The 18,571-nt window shown below is 42.4% G+C and overlaps 1 protein-coding gene across 10 annotated transcripts in view; it reads left to right on the top strand.

Moving 5' to 3' along the window:
• The window catches only part of eya1 (EYA transcriptional coactivator and phosphatase 1), a 215,219-nt gene that overhangs the window by 94,140 nt on the left and 102,508 nt on the right, over window positions 1-18,571 (top strand). For all 10 annotated transcript variants that reach the window (XR_015756901.1, XM_043689214.2, XM_087985962.1 and 7 more), the window contains 3 exons: window positions 2,019-2,199; window positions 12,115-12,257; window positions 12,758-12,841. Coding sequence is in view for 9 of the 10 variants with exons in the window: in XM_043689214.2 (XP_043545149.1) it covers window positions 2,019-2,199; window positions 12,115-12,257; window positions 12,758-12,841 (408 nt within the window). In the remaining variant the exon portion in view is untranslated. The remainder of the gene's footprint in view (window positions 1-2,018; window positions 2,200-12,114; window positions 12,258-12,757; window positions 12,842-18,571) is intronic.

The raw sequence follows: 18,571 nt of genomic DNA, 5'->3' as shown, positions 1-18,571 counted from the left end.
TATTGAACCCTTGATCAAGTTGATTTTCTGGCATTGGCACATTGCTGTTTGTGGCATATTGCTGTATGTGAATTAACTGTCATGTTTCCTACCTTCAAACAGTCTGTACACCTCAAAAGTACTTAATTGGCTATAACAGATCCTGAGATGTCCTCAGGTTAGCAAACAATCCTATCAAAATCAAAGTTCTTTCTGTCTTCCTTGCAATGCTGTTCAGTAGCACAGTCAGCTTTTACTTATCAGGTACAACTCATCATCTTCTCTATTGACCTCATATATTCCACTAGTATTCCAACTGTCTCTGCTATATTAATAGCTGAATAAGCCAAAATTTAAACAAATGTAATGTGAACAAAACTGAAGTTATTCTCCCGCAGACACCAGTGCTGCTCCAGGTTCAAATCCATTTCATTCTTCTCAGGCTTAAAATCGGGGAGCATTGGATCAATTAACATTTATTAACCTCTTACTCCAGATCCAGTCAGCTACTTAGGCCATTTTCTGACACCTATGTAACGTTGCCTGCCTCCTAATCTACCATTTGTTACCCTTGGACAGACTTTCTCAACACTGTCATTTCTAGTTTTCCTATCTCTGCTACTCATCGTTAGAAAAAAAAACATGATTTGGAGGAGCTGGTGTTGGACTGGGGTGTCCAAAGTTAAAAAAATTACACAACACCAGGTTATAGTCCAACAGGTTTATTTGGAAGCACTAGTTTTCGGAGCACTGCTCCTTCATCAGGTGGTTGTGATGAGACAAGATTAATATGGTGCTGGAAAAGCGCAGCAGATCAGGCAGCATCTGAAGAGCAGGAAAGTCGACGTTTCAGGCAAAAGCCCTTTCCTGATGAAGGGCTTTTGCCCAAAACGTCAATTCTCCTGCTCCTCGGATGCTGCCTGACCTGCTGTGCGTTTCCAGCTCCACTCTAATCTTGACTCTGATATCCAGCATCTGCAGTCCTCATTTTCGCCTGGTTGTGATGAGACAACCATCTGATGAAGGGGCAGCACTTCGAAAGCTAGTGCTTCCAAATAAACCTGTTGGACTATAACCTGGTGTTGTGTGATTTTTAAAATTAGAAAAAGCCTTATCCCTCACCCACACAAATCCCATAACCTTATCTCTCTATCCTTGCTGTGGGTCATTGTCAGGTAAAGGGAAATCAATCAGGTTTAAGCTCACTTTGAATGTCCTCAAGGTCCACTTTCCTAATTTTATACAATCTTGTATACCTCTTGGACCTTCAGTGTTACTTTACTTCCCCCTTCCCCCTCTCTACCATCCCTCAGCCATTCTTTGAAATTCACCAAACAATCCCCAGACAGCATCTTCCAAACCCATGTCCACTTCCATCCAGAAGGACAAGGGCAGCAGATACATTAGGGAACACCACCACCTGCAAGTTGCCCACCGAGCCATTCACCATCCTGACTTGGAAATATATCCCCATTCCTTCACTATCACAGGGTCAAAATCCTGGAATTCCCTCCCTAAGAGCACTATGAGTCAACCCACGGCCGGTGGAAATATATTGTCGTTCCTTCATTATCATTGGATCAAATTGCTGGAATTCCCTCCTTAACAGTACAGTGGGTCCACAGCACATGGGCGGCAGCTGATCAAGAAGGCAGGTCACCCCCACTTTCTCAAGGGCAACTAGGAATGAGCAATAAATGCTGGCCTAGCCAGTGACACCCACATTCCACACGTGAATAGATAAATTGTAAAAAGCCAATCTTTGAATAATTTTGATCTGCCCTCTGAACTCCTCAGCCTCCTGCTTTGCCATATATCTTTCCTAAACTCCTTAAGATCCATCTTTTTGACTCTGTTTTGGCACCTCCTGTTGTGTCGACACTGAGTACTCACTCATTACCCATGCCTTATTAAACATGGACCATCTCTCAGCATGAAATGAACATGATAGAGATGAACATGATACAAGCAGAATTATTTCAGTACAAAGGCACGAATATTTAGCCAGAATCTAAATATTTTTATCTTGCCTTTTCTAGGAATATTCTTACGCAAGCTTTGGCCCAGGACAATATGCACAGTATTATAACAATTCTGCATACCCTTCTCCTTATTTGACAAGCAACAATAGCAATCCAACAACTCCTTCAACTACTACAACATACCAGCTCCAAGATTTATCAACTGTTACTAGCCAAGCCGTTACAGATCCTGCTGCAGGTAATGAAACTGTTTCCTTTTTATTGTCAATAAATAATGTGGGTAGCAGTAACAGCTGGTACATCAAATATCTGAACAAAACACTCAATAATGTAGGTATTCATAAGAATGAAAATCAATGAGCCTGATGTTCCCAGAGGCAGGAAGGACACAAATGTGGAATTTTCTTGCAATAGCAGCAGGACTTTCAGGAGAAGCCTCGATCTGCTGTATTCCACCCTTTTGAAAATGCCGAAAAATCCCCTGGTAGTGATAATGGAAAGGATTGCCAGCCAGTAGAGACCACCAGAGATCTGGCTAGAACCTGGCAATAGTTACACATTTTTGGGTTAAAAATTCTTCTGTTTATCTCAGGTTTTGTAGCTTTCAGACCAAGTCCTCCTGGAGAGACTTCTCTGCCTAGACAGCTTGGAAGAAAAGCTGTCCAAATTGTAAAATGGTGTTCCTAATGGTCTCTCATGGAGGATAAGCAAGTGGGTGCGTGGAGAGAACACTGAATAAGGAGACACTGCTGGTGATGTGGTCTAGGAGCCCCAGAGAAATTCTGTCAGTTGCTGTCACTGAAGGTGCAGTCCTGATTGAGGCTGTGCTTATAGTCATATAGAAGAATACAATATCAAGCTTTGGTTAAAACAAAATGAAATGGCTTTTGCTGCGTAGGTTAATCTACTTTTAGTAGTATTGTTCTATTGGGAACTCCAGGGTTTCCTAAGATCCAATACGGTATGACATGACAGACAGTTGAGATTAGAGTGGTACTGGAAAAGATCATTCCTTCATTCCTGATGAAGGGATTTTGCCAGAAACGTTGATTTTCCTGCTCCTCGGATGCTGCCTGACCCGCTGTGCTTTTCCAGCACCACTCTAATCTTGACTCTAATCTCCAACATCTACAGTACCCACTTTCGCCATGATGGACAGTTGTTATAATTTCATAAACAGAACAGGATTTCACTTGAAAACAAAACATGCTGGAAATCACAGCAGGTCAGGCAGTATCCATGGAATGAAAGCAAGCTAATGTTTTGAGTCTAAATGACTCTTCATCAGAGCTCGGAACGTTAGCTTGCTCTCTCTCCACAGAAACTGCCTGACCCACTGTGATTTCCAGCAGATTTTGTTTTCATGTGAAATCCTATTCTATTCATGAAATTATAACAATTGTTTGTCATGTCATACCAGAGTTGAAAAGTGTGGCGCTGGAAAAGCACAGTCGGTCTGGCAGCATCCAAGGAGCAGGAGAATCGATGTTTCGGGCATAAGCCCTTCATCGGGAATGCGAGGGGATGGGGAAAGGGGGCTGAGAGATAAATGGGGTGTGTGGGGCTAGGGGAAGGCGATAGGTGGAGGTGGGGGGGGGGTGATGGTGATAGGTTGAAGGGGAGGGTGGATGGAGAGGTGGGAAGGAAGATAGATAGGTGGGGCATTTCAAGAGGGCAGTGCTGAGTTGAAGGGTTGGATCTGGGATGAGGTTGGGGGAGAGGAGTTGTGGAACCTGGGTGAAACTTCGTCAGAACTGATGGTAGCTAGGAAAATGTCAGTGTATATGCAACAGATAGGATGGGGGAGGGGGTAAAACATTAGGGAGGGATAGAACTCAAAGAGAGAGAGAACAAGAAGGACAGACAAAGGAATTGAAAACAATCTGGCTGGGGAGGGTGAATAGCTGTTAATGGCTAACAATGGGTAGTGTGTCATGGCTGACTATGTGATAACGAGGCCTGGTGTGTGAGGTAGGGGGCTAGGACATGGGGGAGTTCAGACCCTAAAATTATTGAACTCGATATTGAGTCCCCAAGTGGAAAATGAGGTGCTGTTCTTCCAGCTTGCGCTGAGTTTCTCTGGAGCACTGCAGTAAGCCTGAGACAGAGATGTTAGTCAGGGAACAGGGTGGGGTGTTAAAGTGGCAGGGAACTGGAAGCTCAGGGTCTTTTTGCAGGCGGAACGTAGAATGGGTGACCACTTTGCAGAACATTCCACCAGATTAGAAAATTAAAGCCAAAAGAGAAAATGCTGGAAAATCTCAGCAGGTCTGGCAGCATCTGTAAGGAGAGAAAAGAGCTGACGTTTCGAGTCTAACTGACCCTTTTAGAAAATTAAAATGTGCATCAAGGAGTGGTGTGATGAGAATGGGTTTTCATTCATAGTTCACGGGCACTAATTCTTGGCAAAGAGCGAATTGTTTGATTGAGGTAGGAACCAGTTAATGTGGCCTGTAATCAATGTTTTGTTGAATTACGTAACTCTGACTGTGGCTAGGCCTTTGAACTAAAAGGCACTGGGCAGAGAAATCCGAAGAGCAAAGTTGAGACAAGAGAACAATGTGCTTTGGGAAACAACTAACAGAATAGATGAGGCAGGGACTGAGAGTTTAATGGCAATACTACATCTGTGAATCAGTTCATGCAAACAGCAATTAAAAAATACAATTAAATGCTCATAATCTGAATACTCAAAGCACACTTACAGCTCTGTTGTCATTCATTGCTGTCACTGTGTGCCTCTGTGGACTGGATGCCTTATTGTGTCATAGGAATGTTGTAGTTAGGTGTAAGTGTGGGCCATTGAGCCCTCAGTAAAATTGTGAATCATGTTGTCAACATAGATTGTCATGTCAACTCCACTTTCTTGTCTTCTTTCCGATAATGCTCATCTCTTTTCTCTATCAAAAATCTATCCAACTTGGCCTTAAATGAAATTGATGACCCAGCCTGCACTATTTTCTGGAGAACACAGCACAGTGACCATTTAATTGAACTTTCCTCATCTCCACTTTAAAAGTCAGCCTGCATACTCTCAGAATCCACTGCATCAAGCCGCTCAGGATCCTGCAGGATTCATTAAGATTACCTTTTAGGAGAGGAACCTGCCCATCCTCACCTGGTCTGGCTACCTGTGACTCCAGACCCACAGCAATGTGGTGGACTTTCACCTGCCCTCTGGGCAACTAGGGATGGGCAGTACATGCCTAGCCGAAGACGCCCTTCTACTGTGAATGAATTTTTAAAAAAACCTTTCATTCTTCTGAAGTCCAGTGAAAAAAACCTGACCTGTTCAACTTTTCTTCAAGTGCTTCATCCCAGGAATGAGTCAAATGAATAAAACGGTGGTGCATCCTTCTGCTGTCGCTAGAATCTGGTAATTGTCCAGTCCTTGTTTTCCTTCGGACACTTCCATCATGGTTTCTGTGAAAAGCAGAAGAAACAGGAGCGGAAGGAAGCTAATAGATCCTCACTTTGCTGAAGATTGTATCATTCAGGAAGATTACAGCTGAGTTGCTATATCTTCTCCGCCTTCCCGCACTAATCCCAACTGCTTAATTCCCTTTGTATCCTCAAATTGAGCAATCTCTGTCTTGAACTATTGTCAATGGTTGAACATCCAAGTCTCTCTGGCTTAGTCATGATTTGGAGATGCCGGTGTTGGACTGGGGTGTACAAAGTTAAAAATCACACATCAGGTTATAGTACAACAGGTTTATTTGGAAGCACTAGCTTTCGGAGCGCTGCTCCTTCATCAGGTGGTTATCTCTGGATTAGAGAATTCTAAAGCTATGCAAGTTTTTGAGTGAAGAAATGTCTCCACTAACCAGTCTAAGATGGTCAACACCCTTATTTTGAGATGCAATTCCCAGTTCTAGGTTGCACAGTCAGAGCAAACCATCATCTATCCCCTGTCAAGGCTTTTAAGGATCTTACATGTTTGAATGGGAACATGCACCTTCTAAATTCCAGGGCAAATCGGTGTAGTGTACGCAATCACTCCCTCTTGGCCAACCCCTTTATCCCAGGAATCAGTTAAGTGTAACTGCATTACACGCCCTCTCAGGCAAATATATACTCCTTTATGTAAGAAGAACAAAACTGTACACAATACACCAGGTGTGGTCCCTCAAAAACCCTCTATAATTGCACTGAGATTACTCTTGTGCTCCAACCCTTTTGTAATATTGGCTCGGATATCCTTTATTTTTGTAGTTGTTTGTTGTACCTCTGTATTAACTGCCTGTAATTACTGTACAAGAACACCCTTTGATTGCTGACAGGTCCCTTTGCCATTTAAAAACATTCTACTTATCTATTTCTCCTACTGAAGTTGATAACTTCAAATGTACCTTCATTATATTGCAAACCCCTGTCCTTGCCCACTTGCTTAATGGTCCATATCTCTCTGCAGCCTCTTTGCATCCTCCTCATAGCTTATGTATTGCCGTTTCAGTATGGACCAAAGGAATTTGTAATTATGTTCTTTAAAAGGTTTTACATAGGCAAGAAACTGCAAACCACCCTCCACCCCCCCCCCCCCCCCCCCCATCTCCTCCAGCTGTGAGAGTTATCAACATAGGCTTAACTCATGCTAGAGATTGGAATTTATTGAGACATGCTTAATTTGAGTCAAACAAATTGCATCCAACAACTTGGTGTTATTAAACGTGCAAAAACTTGCAAGAGAAAACCAAATATTGTGTGGAAATGTGGCACAAAATCATACATGTATGGTTTCTTAGGACCATTAAACTTTGGAAGGAAAAAAAAACTTGCAAAATGTACCAACTTTATAATCAGTTAAAAATAATAGGCCTGGAAAGTTTTAACTGTCAGAAGTTGGCCATAAATGTTTTGGAGCAATAGCCATCAGGTGATTTGGAGAACAAAGAGTTGGGTCTTGGTTCCTCTGTAAGTAATCAAGTTGTCTCATGTTTTAAAATGAAACAAAGAACTGTGGATACTGGAAATCCAAAACGATAGCAGAAATTGCTGGAGAAACTCAACAGGTCTGGCCGCGTCTCTAGAGAGAAGACGGCATTAATGTTTCCAGTCGAGTGACCCTTTAGTTTGGAAGTTCTTCGGTCTGAAGAAGGGACTTGAAACCTCAATTTTGCTTACTCCCCATAGCTGCTGCCAGACCTGCTGAGTTTCTCCAGCAATTTTTCTGAATCATATTTTGTTTGTAGGTATTCTCTAATCAACCTGCACATCTAGAGCAGGTGAGAATTGAACTAGGGCCTTGTGGCTCAGAGATAGGGACACTACCACTGTGCCACAAAAGCCCTCATATATTTATTTGTACAGGTAGTCCTCAATTGTGAACCAGTTCAGCTGTAGAGTTTGTATACCAAGTTGATTTATAAACAAATTGAACAGTGGACAATATTAAGGAGCTGGCCAGATTGAGAATTACAACCCTGTATGAGATTTCATTTGTAAATACAAGTGTTCATAAATCAAGACCCCCCTGTCAAATTATATTATTATGCCTTGATAAATTAGGTGTAAATGTGTGATTAATATGCACACATCCCTTCAGCAAATACAGGGTTTTAAAAATTCATTCATGGGGTGGGTATGTGGATCGCTGTTCAGGGCAGCATTTATTGCCAATCCTAATTGCCTAGGAGAAGGTGGGAGTGAATTGCTTTCTTGAATGGTCGCAGTCCACTTGGTGTAGAAGGAGTGTTCCAGGGTGTTGACCCAGTGACAGTGAAGCAATATGGTTCCAAGTCAGGATGGTGTGTGGTCTGGCAAGGAACCTACTGGTCATGATGTTGCCATGCTGCTTCTGACCTTGTTTTTCCCAGGTGGTAGAGGTCACTGCTTTGAAAGGTGCCATTAAAGGAGCTTGACAAGTTGCTGCATTGCACCTGGTATATACTACACATTGCTGCCTGTGTGCACTGTGGTAGACAGTGCGAAAGTTTAAAGCAGTGTATGTGTTCTTATCCAGGGAGCTGCTTTGTCCTGGATGGTGTCAAACGTCTTGAGTGTTTTCGCTGTATTTATCCAGACAAGTAGAGAATATGCCATCACGTGTCTTACTTGTTTCTTGTGGATGGTATGCAGTCTTTGAAGGTAGAGGTTCTTTGAGGGAGCTGCATTAACTACTTCAGAATTTCCAGCTTTTGAGCTGCTGTTGCGATTCCCGTATTTACACGGGTGGTCCGTTTCAGTTCCTGGTCAGTTGGAACCCAGGATGTTGATTACAGGAGATTCAGTGATGGTAATGTCAGATTGGAAATGATTAGATGCTCTCTTATTGGAGATTATGCAAAAGAAAAACTAAAAGGAGTAAACTTAGGAGGTTTGAAAATGCACATGAAGGAGGTCATTTTACACCGGTATGGTGAGAAGGTAAGGATTGTGTACATTGGCTTAATGCAGAAAAGCTTTTAATGGGAATAAATGAATCTTATAGAATTCTGCATGTCATCAGATTGGTGGCCTGATAATATTAAAATCAGGAAAATAAAACCATTACTATCTACAATAAGTACATAAGCCAAGTCCTCATTGGTTACATTGATATAAACAATGAAGCTATGATTCCGAATCTGTGCAGAAAAGTTCATTCCAACCAATGAGGTACTATGGAAGAGAATCTACCTTTTAGGAGTATTTGTTGAGGAACTAGAAACAGAAAATGCTGGAGGAACTCTGTAGATCTCAGCATTTGTGTGGAGAAAAATAGAGCCAAGAGTTTGATATAATTCTTAAGAACTCTGGATTCTTTAAGGCAGAAGCAGATAGATTCCTGACCAGCAATGGAGTCAAAAGTTATCCTGGGTAGGACTGAAAGTGGGATTGAGACCACAATCATATCAAGTATGCTGTTATTGAATGGCAGAGTAAGCTTGAGGATGTAAATAGCCTACTCCTACTCAAAACTCATATTTCCGTTTGTATGTTCAGATATTTCTTGGGGCATATGCTCCATTCAAGCTGCACAGCCGGGATTGTGGATTGAGCCTTTTACTGGTTGCCTACTCACTGAAAAGGGAGCTACAGCTTTTGAAGTTAAGGGCACACTGGCAACATCTTTATCCAGTGGTGTAGCCATCGAGTTGTAGCTTCAGGATATTAAGTCCATGTCGATTTATTTCATCTTTTTAAAAACTGGGACTGAAATGAGAGACAGCTGTTTGAAATGGTGGTTACAGATTGAAAAGCAGGTAACCTGGCACCCATGCCAATATCATGTGGACAGTGATTTGTACAAGCAGTCATTGAAGTTTGATGATTCGGAGTTGTGGGTGTGTACATCTGCAGTTTTTTGTTGGCAACAGGAAGGTGTTAGGTCTGTGGACAGTGATCAGTTATCAATAATGGAGGTCTTTTTGTCTGCCAACAACTGTGTGACTTGTCCTCAGGAACTGATCAGCTTGGAGCTGAGAACAAGATAGAGAGAATGTGTGTATTCAGCTCAAGAGTGGTCCCTCTCTGCAGTCAAAAATCACTAAATCTGAAGATAACCAGCATATCTTTCCTACAACAGTTGTGACTTTTAACTGATGAGGCAGAGACTTTTTATAAAGGAACTGTCCACCTTATCTGTCTTACCAAACACTAGAAGCATCCAGAGTAGGATGGCCAAAGTAATGTGCAGGCCAGCAGAAGAGTCATAAAGATTACCTCAAACAACAGAACCTGGGAACTAAAACTATCTTCCCAGTTTTCCCCTTTGTTCATGATCTATTTTACCCTGTCTATTTGTCGGTCCATCTTTAGCTGTGTAAGGGGGAGTTTATAAGGGGGATTAGAGTTAATTAATGTCGATATCTCATGTCTAATTACTTGCAATAAATAGTAAGTCTTGTTCAGTACTGAAGCCCAGCTGGTGCCTTCTATCCATCTCGGTCTGAAAATCAGCAATATTGGGGAAATTTGCATTTTTAACTCTGTGACAACTTTGGGAATAGCAGGGCTCGCTTAGCAGCTCACTACTGTAGTGAGCTGTGACAGGCGACAAAGGACTTTGCCCAAGACCTTACTTAAAAACCTACTGTTAGAATAGCTTGGAGATCTGAATGGACTAGATTTTCCTCATCTCAGTGACATGCCAACATTAGGATCATTGCTAGATTCAAACTGCATTGGACTTCAGTGGTACTGAATGTCAATACTTTCTGAAAACAGTCACAATACCTACTCTCATGAAGAATGGACAAGAGGTACAAATAGTACATGGGTTGGGCCCAGGTTAAAAGCCTGCCAGTTATCAAAGTGCCAACAGACAGAGGGAAGTGTCATGCGGTACAATCCAGAATCTTATAAGTGTACAATCTCACGCTTTACTAAATGTAGCTGTTGACAATTCTTAATAAAGGAGGATATGCAACTGGAACTTTTCAGACTTGAGTTCCATGTGATCTGACACTTCTTTTGCATATACTCAGTAGCAATTCCTCGAGTATAGGTATAGAGTATAATTAACCCTTAACTCCACATCTACCTCAAGTCCTTTTGTTGTATCTATTTAATCATTAACTTTTCACCATGGTTATTTAACTCTTTACTTGCCGTCCTCACAAGTTTCTTTAGTTTCAGGCATGTTTCAAAAGTAGTTAGAGGAATAGTAAATGCATTGTTTATAATTGTCAGAAAAATAACTTGATCCTGGAAGGGTCCCAGTGAAAAATAACTAATGCAACAGTTCTGTTCAAGAGTAGAGTGAGACAGAGAGCAGAACATGATAGGCGATTAACATCTGTTATAGAGAAATTGCTAAAAAAAACATTATTAAGGAGGTTAAAGAAGGATGTTTAGAAAATGATAATGTGGTCAACGTGGCTTTGTGAAAGAGAAAGCATGTAAGGTTGGTTCATTAGTTTTTTTTTCAAAAGACTCAACAGGATAAGTGGATAAAGGGGAACTTATAGATGTGGTACAATCTGGATTTTGGCACAGTACAGAGAATAGCAACAACATGGATAAAGGATTGGTTCACTAAGTTTCGAATCCCCCATGGTAGATATGGAATTTGAATCTAGTAAAGAATGTGGAATTAAGGGTCTAATGATGACCATGAAACCATTGTTGATTGTCATGAAAACCAAAAGCAGAGAAGAGATAAAAATAGAAATTGCTAAAAAAGCTCAGCAGGTCTGACAGCATCTGTGGAGAGAAATCAGGGCTAACATTTCAGGTCAAGTGACCCTTCCTCAGAAGTCATAAGAGATAAATTGGTCTGTTTCACATTGGCAAGCTGTAACTATGAAGTGCCGCAGGATTTGTGCTGGGCATCAATTATTTGCAAGCTATATCAATAATTCGGATGATGTGGTCAGACCTACACAAACTAACTTTGCTGGTGACACCAAGATAGGAAGGAAATTAAGTTAACAAAGGAGGTAGAAAGTTTGCAAAAGGAATATAGGCAAGTTAAGTGAGTTGGCAAAATTTGGCAGGTGGAGTAAAAGGAAGAAAGTGTAGGTTTGACAGGAAGAATAGAAAAGCAATATGTTACTTAAGTGGAGAGAGGTAAAGAAGCTGGTGGACAGGCATTTCTCGGTGTTCTGGTAGACATATCAGGAGATATTAGTGCGAGGATGCAGCCTGCTATTAAGAAGGCATGGAACGTTTGCCTTTAGGTTATGATATTCAGATAGAGGAATGTGAGACAAGAGGTGTAATTATCAACAGCAAATGAAATCTTTTTGAATGTGCATGGAACTTTTCTTGAATCTAATATAGCTTTCATTGGTAAATACTTGTAAAATTACAAGCTAATCGAAACAAAGCATAGACTTGAAATTATTGTTGACAGTATGAAAAATTATGCTCAAAGCCGATACTTAAGCATTTTGGATGTAAATATACTGCTTTTTCAAAGAGGCCTTGCTGTGTACATTTTAAACTGGTTAACTCCTCCACTGAAGTGGTCGAAAGTGGAATATCATGGAAATGTATTTAGCATTCACTTGCTAACCTTACAAATGTTAATTTTGTCCTTCCCAACCAGTTATATGTAATATGAACCTGCAATGTTATTCCAACCATCTTGTTGTAAAGATATACAGATCCACAAAATTTCCTCTTGAAATTTTAGGTTCCCTAAGGTTGCAAGTTGACAGCATACACAGTGATTTCCAAACTCCTTCACCTATTTTTGTTAAAATTTTATAATGATTCTGTCTTTCAGGAGAGTTTGGTACAATTCACAGTTCGTCAACATCCACTAAAGATTCAGAATTGGATCGATTGCGTCGAGTTTCAGATGGAAAGTCACGTGGCAGAGGCAGAAGAAATAATAACCCTTCACCTCCCCCAGACACTGACCTTGAGGTAAGGCTAACATATTGATTCCATTAAAACTAAGCAAAAAAAAGCCACACAAAAGATGATGCATGAGCAGCAATAAAGGCTGCATTTGCTAATAGAATAATGAAATTTACATGCATGAAAAATGAAAGCGTTGAATAGCTTAAAATCTTTCTGTGATTTTCTTTTTCGGTAACAGTTAATCGAGTATTGATTTTTTTAATGTTAATTCTCTTGATAGATGATCTGTTAAATGTATGAATTAGTTAATACAGTCTGATCTAGTAACCATCAAGCATTAATATACTGTCACCTATAACTATTACTTCATTTGTTGAGTGACTTAGCAATAGATTTTGCTGGCCTTGGTGTACAGCCTAAAGTCCTTTAGTATGTAATGTAGAATGCTGGGTCATGACACAGTAGCACTTAACTACAATTCCCTCTTGTTTCACAATTATTGATTGAGTTATCATTTTTCAGTGTACAGAGGACAGCATTGATTTTTTTTTCTCTCTCCGCAGCGAGTGTTCATATGGGACTTGGATGAAACAATAATTGTTTTTCACTCCTTGCTAACGGGGTCCTATGCAAATAGATACGGAAGGGTAAGATTTATAAAATTCTTTTTGTGGGATGTGAGTATTGCTGATAAGGCCAACATTTATTGTCCATCCCTAATTTGCTCTTGACCTGAGGGGATTCTGCACCTGTTAGCTGTAGACGTTCAATTGTTCTTGCTGGAAAAAAAGAATGCCTTTTTAGCCTTGCGATGTAAGATACGTGTGGAGACTTGTGGATAATCTGGAAGTAACTGCTACTTTAGCCAGATCTTGCCTTACTTTAATAAAATCTACCTTTCCTTAATCCATAACCACTTTTTGCAGATCATCTTTTTCCTTTTCCAGAACAAACTTAACTCATGATGTGTTGTGGTTGCTACTATTAAAATGCTCCCTCACTGTCACCTCTGATGGCTCTACGGCTTTGTTTCCCAGAATTAGACCAATCCGTATTGAACAACCTGCTCAGAATACTCTGCTCATAATTTCACAAATTCCACTCTGGCAGCTGAGGCAAACCAGACATTCTAAACCAATCAATTATAATATTCTTTTTAAAAATAACAATGCACACTATCTCCCAATGTTGACAGGTCCCATAGACATAATCCAAGAATTGGATCCATAGCTTCTTTGCGCTGTGCCCTGTGTACAAAGCTTTATTGAGAGCCAACCATCTATTTTTGCAACATGTTGTTTACAGCCAAACAGACTAACATGAAAACATAGCCTCCATCTACCTTCAATGTCAGAGATAAAAACAATCAATAAACCAATGGAATAGGATACCAGGACATATTCAAACAACACCTACTCATCAGTACCCTATTTGCCAATGACCAGATTCCATTGTGCTAGACCTGTTTGATTCCAGACCTCCTCATAGCTTTTATCTAGATATAGACTGGGTGCTGGACTGGTGAGAGCAGTCATGTATCTGTTTTTACGTCCATGACGTGAAGGAAGGTGGCTGTGATTTGTTTTTGATGGTTAGCTATCACCACATCATTTTAAGGGTCCCAAAGAAAGCATTTTGACCCACCCCATCTTCAGGTGCTCCTTTAATGCTCTTTGCCTTATCATTCCTGATGAAGGGCTTTTGCCCGAAACGTCGATTTTCCTGCTCCTTGGATGCTGCCTGACCTGCTGTGCTAATCTAAACGCTTATCATAATCAGGACTGGTACCGTACGCTGACAAATACAGAATATTCAGACTATTCACAACTACCTGATAGTGACACAACCCATCCCAAACTACAGCAGAACCTGAGTGACAACCTGTTTTGGGCTGATACATAATATTCATTCATAACAAATGCAAGTTAATGACCATATTGAACAAGGGAAAACTCTTCCAATGATCTCCTAAGACACCACCATCATCAATTCCCCTGTTGACTGAGATCACAAGAAGGTAAACTTGAGTTCCATACCAACACGGTAGCTACAAGAGATCAGGTAGAGCTGAGTAGTTGAAAATGTGTTGCTGGAAAAGCGCAGCTGGTCAGGCAGCATCCAAGGAGCAGGGGTATCGACGTTTCGGGCATGAGCCCTTCAGGAATGAGGAAAGTGTGCCCAGCAGTCTAAGATAAAAGGTAGGGAGGAGGGACTTGGGGGAGGGGCATTGGAAATGCGATAGGCGGAAGAAGGTTAAGGATGATTTCCGCCACCTCCAAACGGACCCCACCACCAAGGATATATTTCCCTCCCCTCCCCTATCAGCGTTCCGAAAAGACCACTCTCTCCGTGACTCCCTCGTCAGGTCTACACCACCCCCCACCAACCCAACCTCCACTCCCGGCACCTTCCCCTGCAACCGCAAGAAATGCAAAACTTGCGCCCACACCTCCCCCCTTACTTTCCTCCAAGGCCCCAAGGGATCCTTCCATATCCACCACAAATTCACCTGCACCTCCACACACATCATTTACTGCATCCGCTGCACCTGATGTGGCCTCCTCTATATTGGGGAGACAGGCCGCCTACTTGCGGAACGTTTCAGAGAACACCTCTGGGACACCTGGACCAACCAACCCAACCACTTCAACACTTCAACTCCCCTTCCCACTTCACCAAGGACATGCAGGACCTTGGACTCCTCCATCGCCAGACCATAGCAACACGACGGCTGGAGGAAGAGCGCCTCATCTTCTGCCTGGGAACCCTCCAACCACAAAAGGATGAACTCAGATTTCTCCAGTTTCCTCATTTCCCCTCCCCCCACCTTGTCTCAGTCCCAACCCTCGAACTCAGCACCACCTTCCTAACCTGTAATCTTCTTCCTAACCTCTCTGCCCCCACCCCTACTCCGGCCTATCACCCTCACCTTTACCTCCTTCCACCTGTCGCATTTCCAATGCCCCTCCCCCAAGTCCCTCCTCCCTACCTTTTATCTTAGCCTGCTGAGCACACTTTCCTCATTCCTGAAGAAGGGCTCATGCCCGAAACGTCGATTCTCCTGATCCTTGGATGCTGCCTTCCAGCAACACATTTTCAGCTCTGATCTCCAGCATCTGGAGTCCTCACTTTCTCCTCGAAGAGCTGAGTAGTTGCCTGTATATTGTTTTTAACTTGTATATGATTTATGGGCTTTGCAGGTTGAAACGTTTTTTGCTGCTGAACTGAATTGCTTGCTCGGCCAATATTTTGAAGGTTGAGCTTGCAATTTGGATTACCATTTAAGGCTTTGGAGCAGTGTTTCATTGATGTTGCATGCTTTGATTAGGTATCAAAGAGCTTTAGCAAAACTGGGATCAGTGAGGATCAGGGAGGAATCTTTCCACTAGTTGGAGTCATACAAGCATAAGGCAAGGTGGTAATGGTTGCTGGAAGGCCAAGCACCTCAACTCCAGGACTAATCTTCGGGGAGTTCCTCTGGTAGGCCTAACCATCGTCAGTTCCTTTACCAATGACCTTTCCACATAAGGTGTCATCGATAAGCTGACTCAAGACTTAGGACCTCTCTATTTCACCTATATCTTTCTTTTTTTTATTCTTATTGTTGGATTGTGGTGACTGTTGAAGCTTTTCACTGTATTTTGCTGCGATATTCACCGTGAAAGGCAAGTGACAATGAACACTTCATTCATGTGTGTCTCATTGACATGGTGCATTGCAGAATCTCATCAGGACTCCTCCAAGCCACCTTCCAAACCTGGGAGCTGCTGCCTAGAGGAACAAGGGCAGCAGGTACATGGGAGCATCACCACCTGGCAGTCTCTCTCCAAGCCAGTAGCCATCTTGACTTGGAAGAGTATCGCTGTTCCTTCACTGTCGCTGGCTCAAAATGGTGGAGTTCCCACTCTAACATGGGATACACTCTAAGCATATCAGGTGTATCAATCCCCAGGGGACTACAGCAGTTCAAGATGGCAGCTCATCATCACCATCTCCAGGGCAATCAGGGATGAGCAACAACTACTGGCCTAGCTAGCGACAGCCACATCCTCTGCCTGAATAAAGAAGAGTACTGACAAAGTGGCTTGCGTCTGCTATTTTTCAATACTCTTTGATGTTCTCAATGTCTTGACATCACTAAATCTAAAGGAAGTTCAGCAAACTGAGTGTTATCTGGCACTCCACCAACTGGAATGCTCCACCAACCAGAATCTCAGATAATCCTTGGAGATGACATTGATGTGATATAAAACACCAATGTTATCGGTCTCAAGTGATTGTCGAGGAAGAGGCTGAAGGTTAAAATATTTTTTATAGTGAAGAATCAGAGATGGAGAGATTCAGCAAGTTGTACTCATTGTCAAGGAATATTTTTGTTCAATTCCTATTCTTGCCACAAACTGTTAGCCTGCAGCACAGCTCAATCTCCGTGCATACCAAATAAGTTCAATTTTACTGTGGAACTTTGGTATTTTATATTCCTTTATCATTTGCTAAGTGTCAGCACAGTGTGAAGCTAGATAACATTTTAACCAATCTATTCCATATCTGATCAAGGTGCAAATACAGTCATATCTGCACATAGACAGTAAGAGCATAGGAACAGGAGTAGGCCATCCGGTCTGATGAGCTTGCCTCACCATTCAATATCATCATGTTGGATTGTCCACATTGATGCCTTTATCCCACTCTATCCCCACATCCCTTTATTTCACAGAATCCCTACAGTGTGGATACAGGCCCTTCAGTCCAAGTCCATGCCAACTCTCTGCAGAGTAACCCACCCAGACCCATTCCCCTACCCTATTATCCTGTATTCAGGAGAAAGTGAGGTCTGCAGATGCTGGAGATCAGAGCTGAAAAATGTGTTGCTGGAACAGCGCAGCAGGTCAGGCAGCATCCAGGGAACAAGAGAGTTGACGTTTCGGGCATAAGCCCGAAGCCTGAAGAAGGGCTTATGCCCGAAACGTCGACTCTCTTGTTCCCTGGATGCTGCCTGACCTGCTGCGCTGTTCCAGCAACACATTTTTCAGCTCTATCCTGTATTCAGCCCTGGCTAATGCACCTAACCTACACATCCCTGAACACTGTGGGCAATTTAGCATGGCTAATTCACCTAACCTGCACATTTTAGGATTGTGGGAGGAAACCGGAGCACTCAGAGGAAACCCATGCAGACGTGAGAATGTGCAAACTCCACACACACAGTCACCTGAGGTTGGAATTGAACCCAGGTCTCTGGCGCTGTGAGACAGCCATGCTAACCACTGAGCCACCGTGCTGCCCGAATCTTATTTATATAAAACAAAGAAGTGCAGATGCTAGCAGATTTCTCTCTATACAACAGTGTGTATAGAGAGAAATCAGAGTTAATATTTTTATTCAGGGACCCTTCATCAGAAGAGGCTTCACCTCCCCTCATACCCTGGGCTCCATTCTTATTTAGCAGCTTCTATGCGACACCTTGTCGAAGGCCTTTTGGAAATTCCAATAGATCACGTCCACTGGCTCTCCTTTGTCTAACTTACCTCCTTAAAGAATTCTAATAGACTTTTCAGGCATGACCTCCCCTTGACAAGACCCTATTTCACCATGCACTTCCAAGCATTCCAATCTCATCCATAATAATGAACTGTAAAATCTTACCAACGATTGAGGTCAGGCTAGCCAGCCTATTGTCCCCTGTCTTCTGACTCCCTCTCTTCTTAAATATTGTTTTTCAATTTTCTATATTTCTGTGTAAGACTTCATTATACCTGTAACCAAGCCCTCTTGTAATAAGTCTACACATGACGTGTTGCTTTAAATCATGTGTGCAGAGTTGGGGGTGGGAGGGGAAATGTGGTGGCGGTGAAGGAATCAGAAATATGACCAGGGTGGAAGGATCAAGTCGAGGACAGGAGGGAGGTGGAACAGACTGGGACTGGGAGGATGGAAACTGGGATCTGGGTGAGAACTGGAGTGTGTGGTGGAGGGGGGAAGCGAGACAAACTGGAGTCTGGAAGGGAGTCAAAGCAGGAGAGAGAGAGTCTCCCAGCTTCTGCTCCCTCCTCATGCCATCCCTTCCTGGGTCCTGGACTCTCCTGGTCAACTCCAATATCTAGGCCTTCTTCCCTTCCCAGTCCAGGGGCTCCCTGCTGTGTATTCAGTGTCCCTCACCCCTCTCTCAACACTGATGCCCAGTTCAAAATCACATGCTTCCTGATGCAAGCACTTCCACGTGATGTCACACATGAAGATGACAACAGTATTTGGAACCATGCATTCCCCAATCAATGTGTGTGCATAGTTGCCTGCAATGGGTTGGTGCAAGCAAACACTGCCTTGCAATAAATACAGATGCCTTCCTAACTGCCTGCTGCATCTGTATGTTAGTC

The sequence above is a fragment of the Chiloscyllium plagiosum genome, unplaced genomic scaffold (genome assembly GCF_037043375.1).
Source record: "Chiloscyllium plagiosum isolate Xiang-an unplaced genomic scaffold, Cpla_swu_hap1 HiC_scaffold_4, whole genome shotgun sequence".
NCBI lineage: Eukaryota > Metazoa > Chordata > Chondrichthyes > Orectolobiformes > Hemiscylliidae > Chiloscyllium > Chiloscyllium plagiosum.
Note: the sequence above shows the minus strand (reverse complement) of the source record. Positions and strands in the feature narration are given on the sequence as shown.